Genomic DNA, 13310 nt, shown 5'->3' with positions numbered 1-13310 from the left:
GGTTTTCTTGCATTAATTGGAGTTGGGCACAGCCAGAGGCAGACATGCCTATGATCATTGTGTGGGCTTTGCAGTACCCGTGTGAAGCAGGCAGATGACCACTCCCTTTATGTGAGTAGAGGAAGTGAAGGTCAGGGTTTGAAGGTGTGGCGTAGACACATTGTGAATAGTGATTTCCTACTTTCATTTCCCCAAGTTTCTTCTTTGAGGGTGCTCGGAAAGCAAAGCCTATTCCTTAGTATGAATTTTCAGAAAGAGTGTTTGTGTGTGTGTGGGGGGGGGGGGTGGTTAATCTGACATATTTAGTGCACCCACCAGTGATTGGTCTCTTAATGATGCTAATTTAACTATTCCTATCCTTTGATATTTCTTCTGTTGTTGGATCTGCAGGAGGCAATAGTAATAGCTTAGCTCAATGGTAGTGGAGGACCTGAATCTTACTTTCGTCTGGCAAACATAACAATTGGACCCCCTGAAAATCCAAAGTATATTCTATACCACAGCACTTCCTTAGGTTGAAATCTAAAATTTTTACTTGCATAATGCTATTGCATGTTTTTCTGTTTCTTTAACTTTGTCTTTTTCATTACAGTGAACAAAATTTCATGAACTGTTTTATCATGCAATTTTAAAGTTATTCTTAGTATATGAGCATAAGCAACCACTTTCATTATGTATGTGGTATTGGTGTGTGTATGGGTCTGCATTTTTTTTTTTTTTTTTTTTGCGGGGAGAGTTCTGCTGTTTTTTTTTTTTTTAATTCTTTTTTTTTTTAACATTTATTTATTTTTGAGACAGAGACAGAGCATGAATGGGGGAGGGTCAGAGAGAGAGGGAGACACAGAATCTGAAACAGGCTCCAGGCTCTGAGCAGTCAGCACAGAGCCCGACGCGGGGCTCGAACCCACGGACAGTGAGATCGTGACCTGAGCCGAAGTCGGACGCTTAACCGACTGAGCCACCCAGGCGCCCCTTTTTTTTTTTTTTTTTTTAATTTTTTTTTTTTTAACATTTGTTTATTTTTGAGACAGAGAGAGACAGAGCATGAATGGGGGAGGGTGAGTTCTGCCGTTTTTGATTGAACTTTAAAGACAGGAATTTTTGAAAGACGGGACTTCTCGAATCTGGGGCTCTGGGTAAGTGTCAGGGAGTCGACGAACAGCCATAGCTGTCAGTAATGCTTTGTCCAAATGAGCATTTGCTTTTAGCAGATCTCAAAGAGGTCAGTGATCTGCCAAAAGATAAGAATGGCTTTTTGTAGAGGGACAGATGAACAAGGAGACATATTTCTTATTTAAGACTTCTCCAGCTGTTAAAAACTTCAGTTGTAATATAGTCTGTGCCTTGTGCCGCACTGGGGAAGTTTTGACTGGCCCGCTGCTTCAGCTCTGTCAGTTGACCTGGAGTCCAAAAGAAACCAGCCCAGTTTTGCTCTTTTATTGGAAACTGCAGTGGCCTCTTGTCCTTTAATCTTCACTATTGAACGAGATTGTGCGTTTGGGTACCTTAAAGTATTGGTGTTTCCTGTTTATGTTAGTAAGTGTTACGTGAGAAAAGGATCCTTCTACTAGACAGTCATAAAGCTTGAAATTTTTAGCTTATTAAGGCTCTGAGAAACCCTGCAGAACAATAAACTCATCTAACTTTGTCGAACTCATTTGAACAGGACCTTTCTTTTGTGTGTGAGACCTACCCACAATCTACAGAACTAGTGGCATGATCTCTCATGCCCTTCTCTAGTTCATTCTTTGATGTGGATGGTAACGTGTCTGGAGGGGCCTTTCTGGGCTCACGGTTAGATTTGTCCCGTAACACCTGCTGTGGCAACAGTGGAGTTGGCACGCTCTGGGGATAGGCAGGCTGGGTGATGTGACGACATATGCGGAAACAGTCTGCTTCCGTCATTTTGACTCAGGGTGCAGAAAAGGAGCAGTTAAAATTATGGAAATAAGTTTTTGAAGGTATGCACCCAAACTTAATAATAAATATAAAAAGCTAGAGGAATGGAAGTGTTAGACTAGAAGAGGACAGAACTCACCCAACATTTTTTTAAGCTCACTGGGAAGAAGATCATTTGTTGTCATGTTTGTAAAGACACTTGGAAAATGAAATATTCAAAAGCTAAGCGAGGGGAAAAATAGTTAAGAGTTGGAAGGAGCATTATTTGGGGGAAGTTCTTTGTTAATATTGATTCTGATTTGGGGGTTTCAGAAAAATTGTGTGTTATTTTGGTGAAAGAGGCTTACTGCTGTACAGTAGATTTTAGTTTTTATGTTAACGCTGAGACTCAAGTCCGTTTTCTTATACACATTCCAATAGAGAGTAAGAATATTGAATAAGAACAGTGTGAGTCTTGAAAGGAAATAATTTCCACACTGATAAGAATCGTGGCATGCCTGGGTACAGAGTGTCTTGACTGAGATCCCAGACACTGCTCAGAAGCTGTTCCAGTTCATTGGGTCAAAAATCCACTATTTACGAAAAGCTAAATACGGATTTGCACGATTGACCATAATGGGTTCAATTTTCAAAGATCGTAGTATCAGGGAGCACTTCCAGGTGGTGGGATAATTTGAGAGTCGTCCGTGCTCAAATGGCTACAATATTGTACTTGTTGCTACTTCATCACTCCATTTTAAAAATAGGGCAGGGGTGGGGGGGAAGGCCTGTTGAAAAGGTGGAAGAATGTCAATTGGGGACTAAATCACAATAACCCTGTGAAGCCACTCCTTAGTTAACAACTGCCTGAAGGTTAGCTGTTCTTTAGAAGACTGTCGGTGTGGAGAGGCTGACTGGGGGCTTCTGCCCCTGTGGTGTGCGTGTGCATGTGTGGGTCAGGTGGAGGGAGAGGAGAACGTGTGAATAGGGGAGGTGTCGAGAACAGAAAGCTAACAGTAAATCCTAAAAGTTGGAGCACTGGGAAAATTTGACTATTTTAAGCTGTACTGCTCACTTAAAAATAGGAAAATTACACCATTATTCTTTCAGTATGAGGGAGAGATAAAAATACAGTTTTTCTAAATTGGAAAATTTGCTGTAATCTTGCTGCTAATGACTGATTTCTTCCAACAGTTGCAAGGCAGTTTTTGCTCTGATAGGTTGATAAAGGAAACAAAATCAAGAACATATTGGAAGTTCTCAGAGAAAATTACAGTTTAGGTATGTGTTGGGGGTGGATAGTTAGACATTTTAATTGAAATAAAACAGTTTTATACTAATATGGGATCACTGTGGGTGTGCATTTGTAGTACATCTGCTCTTGAAGCATTTCAGTAGGGTTAGATATATGTTCATGCTTTTGCAAGAACATTATTTTTGATTACATCTGTCTAAGGAAACTAGCTTAGGAAATTGGTTTGTAAAACAATATAGATATATTTGCATTTAGAGAATGAGGGATTCCAAGTACTGCTTTAAAAAGTTGGAATGTTTCGGTTGTGTTCTCTAGGGGTGAAGAAAGTTAACAATAATTAATGCAACAGATGATTAAAAACAAGCTTGTACGTCTGGAGAGTGACTAATCTGTGCCTTCAAACATCACTTTAATGGACCTACTTTTGATGTTATTAAAGACTGCTAATGGTTCATTCTACCCAATTGAAAGTAACTTTTCTAGCATATAGATTGAAAATATCTCAGTTGACCACTCACTTTCAATTAAAAAAATTTTTTTTTTAATGTTTATTTATTATTGAGAGACAGAGCATGAGCATGGGAGGGGTAGAGAGAGAGGGAGACACAGAATCGGAAGCAGGCTCCAGGCTCTGAGCTGTCAGCACAGAGCCCGATGCAGGGCTCGAACTCACAAACCGCGGGATCATGACCTGAGCTGAAGTCAGAAGCTCAACCGACTGAGCCATCCAGGCGCCCTGCTGTCTATTTTAGATAATGCATGTGATAGAAGATTAATACAAATGCTAGGTATCTGCCAGCCTTTAACCTTTTTTTTTATTTTTGTGTACCAACATTTGCAGTAATGAGTTAAACAGTGTAGTAATCTTGTGGATTCATAGAGCCATCAGATTTTAGAATAGGAAGGATTCTTACCAATAAGATCATGGGTTTTTGTTGTGATAGCATGGAGGTGTTCATTACCACTGTGGACTCCCTGGTTCCATCTCGAGTCTACTGAATTAAAATCTTAGGGCATGGGGCTTGGGAATTTGTTTTAAAGAAGCTATCCAAGGATATGTCATTTACACTGCAGTGGAATAATGGCTGGTGTAGTTTCTGGCTTTCTTTCATGAATATGGAAACAGGCCCAAAGAGAAGGGAAAGTGACTGGTTTTGTAGGAACAACTTTGTTTTCTGGCTCTGTGAGGTGGAGGATGCTTTTTCTAGGATGCCCGTGACTTCATCAGAGTAGTCCTGTCCCTCTCTAAGTACAGAATTGGAAGAGTTGGAAATTAGCCCTCAGTTTTACATACACCAGCACCACAAAAGTATGACTTGGGTACAATATTCAGCCCAGCTTGCCTGTGTGTGTGCAGTGTGCGTGTGTGCTTACTTTTTGAAAGCTACTTATCACCACTGTACCTACATGTTCAGAATAATAATAATAGCAAGTATACGGGGGCTTACAGAGAACTCCGTTTTAATGAGAAGGGCCGCATGTGTGAAGTACTTACTGTGTACTTACTCTATTTTAATGGCACCCATTTTCCCCCTAGAACTTTCTTGAGCGAGTGTGGATTGTAGCCAGAATACTTCTTTCCTCTCCAGACCCTTAACTGTGATTAATATAAAAAGGCACTTGTCAAAAGGGTTTGAAATGGCAGCCTTGATACTGGAGCATGTGGCTGTAGAGATAGGTCTCCATCCACTCACTCCATTATGTTATTTAACTTACGAATTCAACAATTTGTCTTTTGCTCCCTGCTTAAAATACGATGGCCATATATGCTGTTGTTAACAATATCAGCAGGGTGGGATATTATTTCCCTTAGAGTGAAACCACAACTTTCTTTGAGGATTAGGCATGTGTTAGAAAAAAGCACCCCGGCAAAGCTGTTCAGAGAGAAAGTGCGGGTTGTTCGCCAACTCTCCCTCTGCCTCCAAGAGGGATTTCTTTCCGGTTTAATAGAAACATCCTTTTTGTGTTATTGTATTAATGAAATTTTTAGGATCCATGGGAGAGATATTATGCTTCAGTGTTTAAAATAAAGTAGCTTGATGAACCTTTTTTATTTGAATGGGAAACCAGTTTTCCTTGATTTGCAGCTTCAAAAAGTGGATCTTTTGGAAATTAAAGTGCATTAATTTAGTTATTCTGTGTGGAAACAAGAACATAGAAAGTTAAATTTGCATAAGTGAAGACCTCGATGATTTCAGATTATAGTGTGGTGGAGGTTAAGGAATAAGGGTCCATAGAATTTGTAAAAACAAATTCAGTCTAACCACTTAATGGCATGTGCAAGTAATTTGCCAATTAAATAGTCCTACTATCTGAAAGATCTTCAAAGTAAAGAGTGGAGGTTCTTAATCGTTCTTAATTTCATACTTTCAAAAACATAATAGAAAATTACTAAATTTTTGATCACTTTTCATTCAAAAGTTTAATGTATGAGCTAAGAGAAGGATGGATTTTAAGTATTTGAGGAAAATTACTGCTTTTTGAGAAATGTATATGATATTTCCAAATCACACTGTGCCTGCTTTTTTTTTTTTTTTTTTGGTATCATTTGTAAATATTTGATTCCCAGATAACAATTTTTATTATCATTAAGACTTGAGATTTTGGAGTTTTACCATTTTGATGGTCACCTACTATGTTTAGAACATTGTGATAGGCACATTTAGCTCCAGAACAGTGCTCCAAGATAGATATTTTACTCCCATTTTACAGAGAGAATTGAGTCAGAGTAAATAATTTGCTTAATGTCACTCACTAGTAAGAGGCAGATCTGACAGTCCCAGGTTTAAAAAAAAAAAAAAAAAACTTTATTGAAATAAAATGCATCTACTTAAAGTGTATCATGTAGAGGTTTTTAGTATATTCACAGATATGTGAAACTATCGCCACAATTGTACAACATTTTCATCACCCCAGGTATATTTTTCTCTCTCCATACCTTAGCAGTCCTCACTCCCCCTTCCTGTTTTCTCCTTGTCCCTCTAGTCATAGGCAACCACTAATCTAGTAAGCATTTGCTTATTCTGGAAATTTCACATAAATGGAATCATACAAAATGTGGCCTTTACAGACAGGCTTCTTAATATGTTTTCAATGTTCATCCATGCTGTAGCATGTTACAGTACTATATTCCTTTTTATTGACAAATAATACATTATTATGGACATGCCACATTTTGTTTATCCATCCTTTAGTTAATGGACATTTGGATTGTTTTCGCTTTTGGGGCATTATGAATAGTGCTACCATGAACATTTGTGTACCAGTTTTTATGTGAACATATGTTTTCATTTCTCTTGGATGTATACCTAGGGGTAGAATTGTCAGGGGATTTGGTAACTATTTTTAACTTTTTGAAGAACTGCCAAAATGTTTTTCTAAGTGACTACATGGTTTTACATCCCCACCAGCAATTTATGAGGGTTTTGATTTCTTCATATCCTCGCCAATGCTTGTTATTAGTGGGGATAAAGTGATTATCTCATTGTGATTTTGGTTTGCATTTCCTTGATGGCTAATGATGTTGAGCATCTTCTCGTGTTTATTGGCTGTGTATATGTCTTCTTTGGAAAAATGTCTACTCAAATCCTTTGCCCACTTTTAAAATTGGATGATTTGTCCTTTTATTATTGAGGTGTAAGAGTTCTTTCTATCTTCCAGAGTCCTTTCTTTATCGGATACATGATATGCAAAATTTTCCTCCCATTTTGTAGTCTGTCTTTTCACTTTGTTCGTGGTATCCTTTGGAGGACAAAAGTTTTAAATTTTGACAAAATTCAGTTTATGTATTATTTTCATGTGTTATGTGTGTCATAATCTAAAAAACCATTCTTAATCTAAAGCCACAGAAATTTATGCCTATGTTTTGCAGTAAGAGCATCACAGTTTTAGCTTTTACACTTAGGTCTTTGCTCTGTTTTGAGTTAGTTTTTGTATATGGTGTGAGGTAGGGTTTCTAACTTCTTTCTTTTGCATGTTTGGATATCCACTTGTCCTACAACCATTTGTCAAAAAGACTGATCTTTCCATTTTGAATTGTCTTGTCATTCTTGTTGAAAAGCAGTTGACCAAAAATGTGTTTATTTCTTGACTCTCAATTCCATTCCATTGGTCTGTATATCTGTCTTTAGGCCAGTACTACACAGTCTTAATTACCGTAGCTATGTAGTAAATTTAAAATGCAACTTTATTCTTTTTCAAGGTTGTTTTGGCTATTCTGGCTCCCTTGAATTTCCATATGAATTTTAGTATCAGCTTGTCAACTTCTGCAAAGAAGCCAACTAGAATTTTGATGGGATTACGCTGAATCTGTTGAGCACTTTGGGGGAATAGGTCTTCCAGTCTATGAAAATGGGCTATTTTTCCATTTATTTAGGTCTTTAATTTCTGTCAACAATGTTTTGTAGTTTTGAGATTATATGTTTTGCTTGCCTGTTGTTAAATTTATACTTAAACATTGTATTCTTTTTGAGGCTGTTGAAAATGGAATTGTTTTCTTAATTTCATTTTCGTGTCTAGAAATGTCTTGTTGGACTAATTTATTGTATGGTTTTAACAGTTCTAATCGTTCTAATAGTTTTTTAGTGGATTCCTTAGGACATTCTATACACAACATCATATTGTCTATGACCCAGCTCTAAAAATCACAACTTTTTCTACTATAACCATACTCTATAGCCTGGGAAATTTATTATCTTAGGAGAAATTAGTTGACTTTTTGAAGTTATATTTAGGAAAGAGACAGTTGCCAGTTTCTAATTGTCTTTTTATAATCTTTAAAAAACTACAGTAGACTTTTAGGCCGGAAACATTTGTGGGGAAAGCAGAGTCCCACAAATAAAGTCAACGGATCCTTGTGCTTATTTGGTGAGGTCTTGCTTTCAATAATACTGCCGTTATTTGGTGATATTATGGGAACTGTATGCCTTCCAAACATAGTTTGTTTGGCACAGACTGAAATAACAATGATTATACTTTAAGAGATAAGCATTCTAATTTGTTTTTACTTTCAGGAGGAGTAGTGCCTGAGCTAAGAAAAGTATGACTTTAAATACCCAAAACATATAATCTGATGCTTCATTGCGATTTCAGTGCTAATTCAGTTTTGCTTCTTTGCCTGTCTGACCTCAACCTGGGGGTAAGATTTTAAGCCTTGTGTTTTAGACTAGGAGGGATCTTCTACTCACTCCTTTTAAGTTAGTGATAAATCTGCCATGTGATGGTTATTTGAAAGCCGTCAGCTGGTAAGTTACGAGTTCTAGTTACATATGCAGTTCACTGAGCCCAATAAGTAACCAAAAAGCCTAGGATATTTAGGGTTTCCACTTTCCCATCCAGGAATACAAGTTAGGTTTGGAAAGGCCAGGGGATGGTAAAGGTGTAGGTAGGATGGCCTTCAGGTTGGTTCCTGGAGTCTTTCATCATAAAGCTCACAAATTTCCCATGGGAGCCAGAAGACAGAGCAGAATTTGAAAATCACTTTGGTTATTAGTTTCTGATTTTCCAGCTATAAAATAGGAGGAGTACTGTTACTGATCATTGCCTTACAAGGCATGGAGAAATCTTAAAACAATAAAATGTTAAATGACAAAGCTATTTGTGCTTCCTGAAAGGAAAAAAGAATATTAACCTGAGGTGTCTTCCAAAGTGAAGGGGGGAAATTCCAGGACCCTATTGTCACTGTTGGTCTCATAGAGGTTTCTGTTCATGAAGCTACAGGAAAATGTGGAGCCCAAGCATTTCAGAAAGCACGTGCCCCAGAATGACTTATCAGAGCAGGAGGAAGTGCTCTCTGACTTAGGAACCCATTCAGTGTTTTTGGAGAAAATGTGTGAGTTTTCAGGGTGGTAAAATTTAATGTTTTAATTCTTTAAAAGAGTTGATTAGTGGTGAAAATGAGTAGGAATATTGGTCGTTTTCCTCTTTAGCAAGAATCCTCCTTTCCCCTTGAACAATCATCTGGTTTGTCCAGTTAGAACGACTTGGCAGTCTCACGATAGCAGAGTACGTAAACCTCTGGTAGGTAAGTGAGGAAACTTTTGTAGAAATTATACTAAATGGTAAAAAAATAAACAAAAAACAACGAACAAACAGAAACCCCTGGGTCTTTTTCTCTGCAGTGTCCCAGGATCAGCTCTTCTTCCCACAGCAACCTTTCCTTCACCATAAATGTGGCATCCACATTTATGCTGGTGAGTGAGGCTAGTGTCTGCAACTACCCGGAGCAGGATCTGTCATGTCTCAATGACCCCAGGTGGCTTTGGTCCAGAGCGCTCTGATTGGAGCCTTAATTCACTTCAGAGGAAATGAACCCTTCTTCATGCTATTTGCTCTCCACTGAAAAACTCCCTCACAGATTCATCTCAGTAAATCCTTGGCAGCCTTCAGGACCCAGTTCACGTTCTGTCTTTTCCAAGAAGCCTCGTTCTCTTGTGTCAGTGCCTCCCTCCTTCAGCTTCTGTTTCCTTACCACAAGTAGCAGGTTAGCACTTAAAGTGGAATAGTGTTGGGATCTGCTGTTTAGTTATGTCTTGTGGATTAGACTTGGATACGGCACCGTGTCCTCTACCACCTTTCCGCTTCCCACATGGCTGGTGCAGTGCTCATAAGCTGGTGCTACTTCCAGGTTGATAGCTTGCTAGCTGGGGACTGGCGTTCTTACCATAGCCAGAACATCTGGGAGCTGGTAATGGAGCACATAATGATTCAACCATTCTATATGTTACTCGGTGCCTACCGTGATATTTAAATTTTTTTTTAAGTTTATTTATTTTTTGAGAGAGAGAGAGACACAGCACAAGCCAAGGACAAGGAGAGAGAGGGAGAAGGAGACACAGAATCCGAAGCAGGCTCCAGGCTCTGAGTTATCAGCGCAGAGCCCAGCGTGGGACTTGAACTTACCAACTGTGAGATCATGACCTGAGCCGAAGTTGGATGCTTAACCAACTGAGTCACCCAGGCGCCCCTACCATGATAAATGTAGTCATCATCTGTCACCACACAGCACTGTTACCATCTTATTGACTGTATTTCCTATGCTGTACTTTTCATCTCTATGATTTACTTATTTCATAACTGGAAGTTTGTATCTCTTAATCCACTTTATTTCACTCATCCTCTCATACACCTTCCCTCTGGCAATCACCAATCTGTTCTTTGTGTTTAAGAGTCTACTTTTTTAATCTTTTGGCTGTTGCTCATTTGTTTCTTAAATTCCACATATGAGTGAAATCATATGATACTTGTCTTTCTCTGTCTGACTTATGTCACATTATACCCTCTGAGTCTATCCTTATTATTGCACATGACAAGATTTCATTCATTTTTATGGCCGAGTAATATTCCATTATTTATACACACACAGACATACATACATACATACATACATACATACATACTATATCTTCTTCATTCATCTATGGATGGACACTTGGGTTCCATATCTTTGCTATTGTAAATAACGCTGCAGTAAACATAGGGGTGCATATATCTTTTCAAATTAATGTTTTTGTGTTCTTTGGATAAATACCCAGTAATAGAATTACCTAATGATACAGTGTTTCCATTTTTAATTTTTGAGGAACTTCTGTACTATTTTCCACAGTGGCTATACCAATTTGCATTCTTACCAACAGTGTGTAAGGGTTTCTGTCTCTCCACATCCTTGCCAGCACTTGTTATTTCTTGTCTTTTTGATTTTAGTCATTCTGACAGTTGTTCAAATAGCTCATTGTGGTTTTGATTTGCATTTACCTTTCCCTAATGATTAGTGATATTGTGTATCTTTTCATGTGTCTGTTGGCCATCTGTATGTCTTCTTTGGAAAAATGTCTATTTGGGTCCTTTGCCCATTTCTTTTTTTATTTTTTAGAGTGAGAGTGTAGGGGAGGAGCAGAGGGAGAAAGGGAGAGAGGGAGAATCTTAAGCAGGCTGCAGGCCCAGTGCAGAACCTGATGAGGCGATGGATGGATCTCATGACTATGAGATCACAACCTGAGCCAGAATCAAGAGTCGGCTCAACCGACTGAATCACCCAGGCGCCCCTCCTCTGACCATTTCTTAATCAGGTTTGTTTTTTGGTGTCAAGTTGTAAAACTTCTTTATATATTTTCAATATTAACTCAAGATATATTATTTGCAAATATCTTCTTCCATTCAGTAGGTTGCCATGTTGTTTTATTGATGATTTTCCCTTCACTGCACAAAAGCTTGATATTTTGATGTAGTCCCACTAGTTTATTTTTTCTTTTGTTTCCCTTGCCTGAGGGTATATATCTAGATAAATGTTGCTATGGCCTCTGTCACAGATATTTTACTGCCTATGTTTTCTTCTAGGAGTTTTATGGTTTTATAAATGTGAGACACATTTAGGTCTTTAATCCATTTTTATTTTATTTTTGTCTGTGGTGTAAGCAGGTAGTCTAGTTTTATTTTTTTGCATGTATCTGTCCAGATTTCCCAACACCATTTGTTGAAGAGACTCTCTTTTCCCTATTGTGTAATCTTGTTGCCTCCTTTGTCGTAGATTAACTGACTCTAAAAGTGTGGGTTTAGTTCTGGGTTTTCTGTTCTGTTCCATTGATTTATATGTCTCTTTTTTGTGCCAATACTGTACTGGTTTGATTACTACAACTTTGTAATATATCCTGAAATCTGGACTGTGATACCTCCAGCTTTGTTCTCCTTTTTCAAGATTGGTTTGGCTATTTGGGGACTTCTGTGGTTCCATACAAATTTTAGGATTATTTGTTCTAGTTTTGTGAAACATGCTGTTGCTACTTTAATAGGGATTGCATTCAATCTGTAGATTGCTTTGGGTAGTGTAGACATTTTAACAGTGTCCTTCCAAACTGCACTGGAAGGAAATAGAAAATTTGGAGAGACCAATTACTAGTAATGAAATTGAATCAATAATCAAAAAGCTCCCAGCAAACAAAGGTCTGAGACTGGATGGCTTTACAGGTGAATAATGCCAAACATTTAAAGAAGAGTTATTACCTATTCTTCTCAGACTATTCCAAAAATAAAAGAGGAAGGAAAGTTTCCAAATTCATTCTACGAGGCTAGCATTGTGCTGATACCAAAACCAGACAAAGCCACTACAAAACAAGAAAACCACAGGCGAGTATCTCTGATGAACATAGATGCAGAAGTCCTCAGCAAATACTACCAAACTGATACTGTATGTAGAAAACCATAAAGACTCTGCCAGAAAACTCTTAGAACTGATAAATGAATTCAGTAAATTACAGGATACAAAGTCAATATACAGAAATCTGATGCATTTCTGTGTATTAGTAAAGAAGTAGCAGAAAGAGAAATTAAAATAATCCCATTTACAATTATACCAAAAAGAATAAAATACCTAGGAATAAACTTAACCAAGGAGGTTAAAGACCTGTACTCTGAAAATAAGAAAACACTGATGAAGGAAATTGAAGACAGTGCAAACAAATGGAAAGGTACCCCATGCTCATGGATTGGGAGAACCGATGTTATTAAATCCTCAAGAACTTTTTAATAACTTGATAAATGACTGTGTTTAAGACTTGTATAGTGCTATATGTGTTTATGTATATGTTTCCTGCCACTAAAGATTGAATTATATCCAGTGTGTCTAGAAAATCATATTTGTTGAAACAAAACATGTGATATGATGATGTTAGATTTAGCTTATTACTTGGGTTTGGTTTCCTACTGCCTTTTAAGCGTGTGTGTGTGTGTGTGTGTGTGTGTGTATTTTTTTTTTTTTCTCTTTATGGGTAGGATTGTTAATTTTGATTTCTTGACTGCATGAAGATTCCAACTTTTATTTTTGCCATGGTTTTATTACCTGTGTGGTTTTAAAGTTGAGTTACTTTTTACAAGAAGAAAGGAGCAATACCCTTTTAATAACGGATTGTACAAGGATAAACCTCATTTGTTTCAATCAATCTTTCTTTTCTCTTTTCAGAGGACGTTAAGCAAGGTTTTGGACAAACCACAATTCATCAACATATTCCATTTAACTGGGATTCGGAATTTGTGCAACTACATTTTGGAAGAGAAAGAAAAAGACACCTGACATATGCAGAATTCACTCAGTTTTTACTGGTGAGTATAGCTCTTAGACAGTAAATAAGTAAAACTGGGATCCTGGTTTACCTGAAAGTTGCTAACCTGCCCAGACCATTCTTTT

At 37.7% G+C, this 13310-nt stretch overlaps 1 protein-coding gene across 3 annotated transcripts in view; it reads left to right on the top strand.

Moving 5' to 3' along the window:
- SLC25A13 (solute carrier family 25 member 13) overlaps positions 1-13310 on the top strand; it is a 184268-nt gene that overhangs the window by 79611 nt on the left and 91347 nt on the right. For all 3 annotated transcript variants that reach the window (XM_042966782.1, XM_042966774.1, XM_042966784.1), the window contains one exon: positions 13086-13225. In XM_042966782.1, coding sequence (XP_042822716.1) covers positions 13086-13225 — 140 coding nt within the window. The remainder of the gene's footprint in view (positions 1-13085; positions 13226-13310) is intronic.

Source organism: Panthera tigris, chromosome A2 (genome assembly GCF_018350195.1).
Source record: "Panthera tigris isolate Pti1 chromosome A2, P.tigris_Pti1_mat1.1, whole genome shotgun sequence".
Classification (NCBI taxonomy): domain Eukaryota; kingdom Metazoa; phylum Chordata; class Mammalia; order Carnivora; family Felidae; genus Panthera; species Panthera tigris.
Note: the sequence above shows the minus strand (reverse complement) of the source record. Positions and strands in the feature narration are given on the sequence as shown.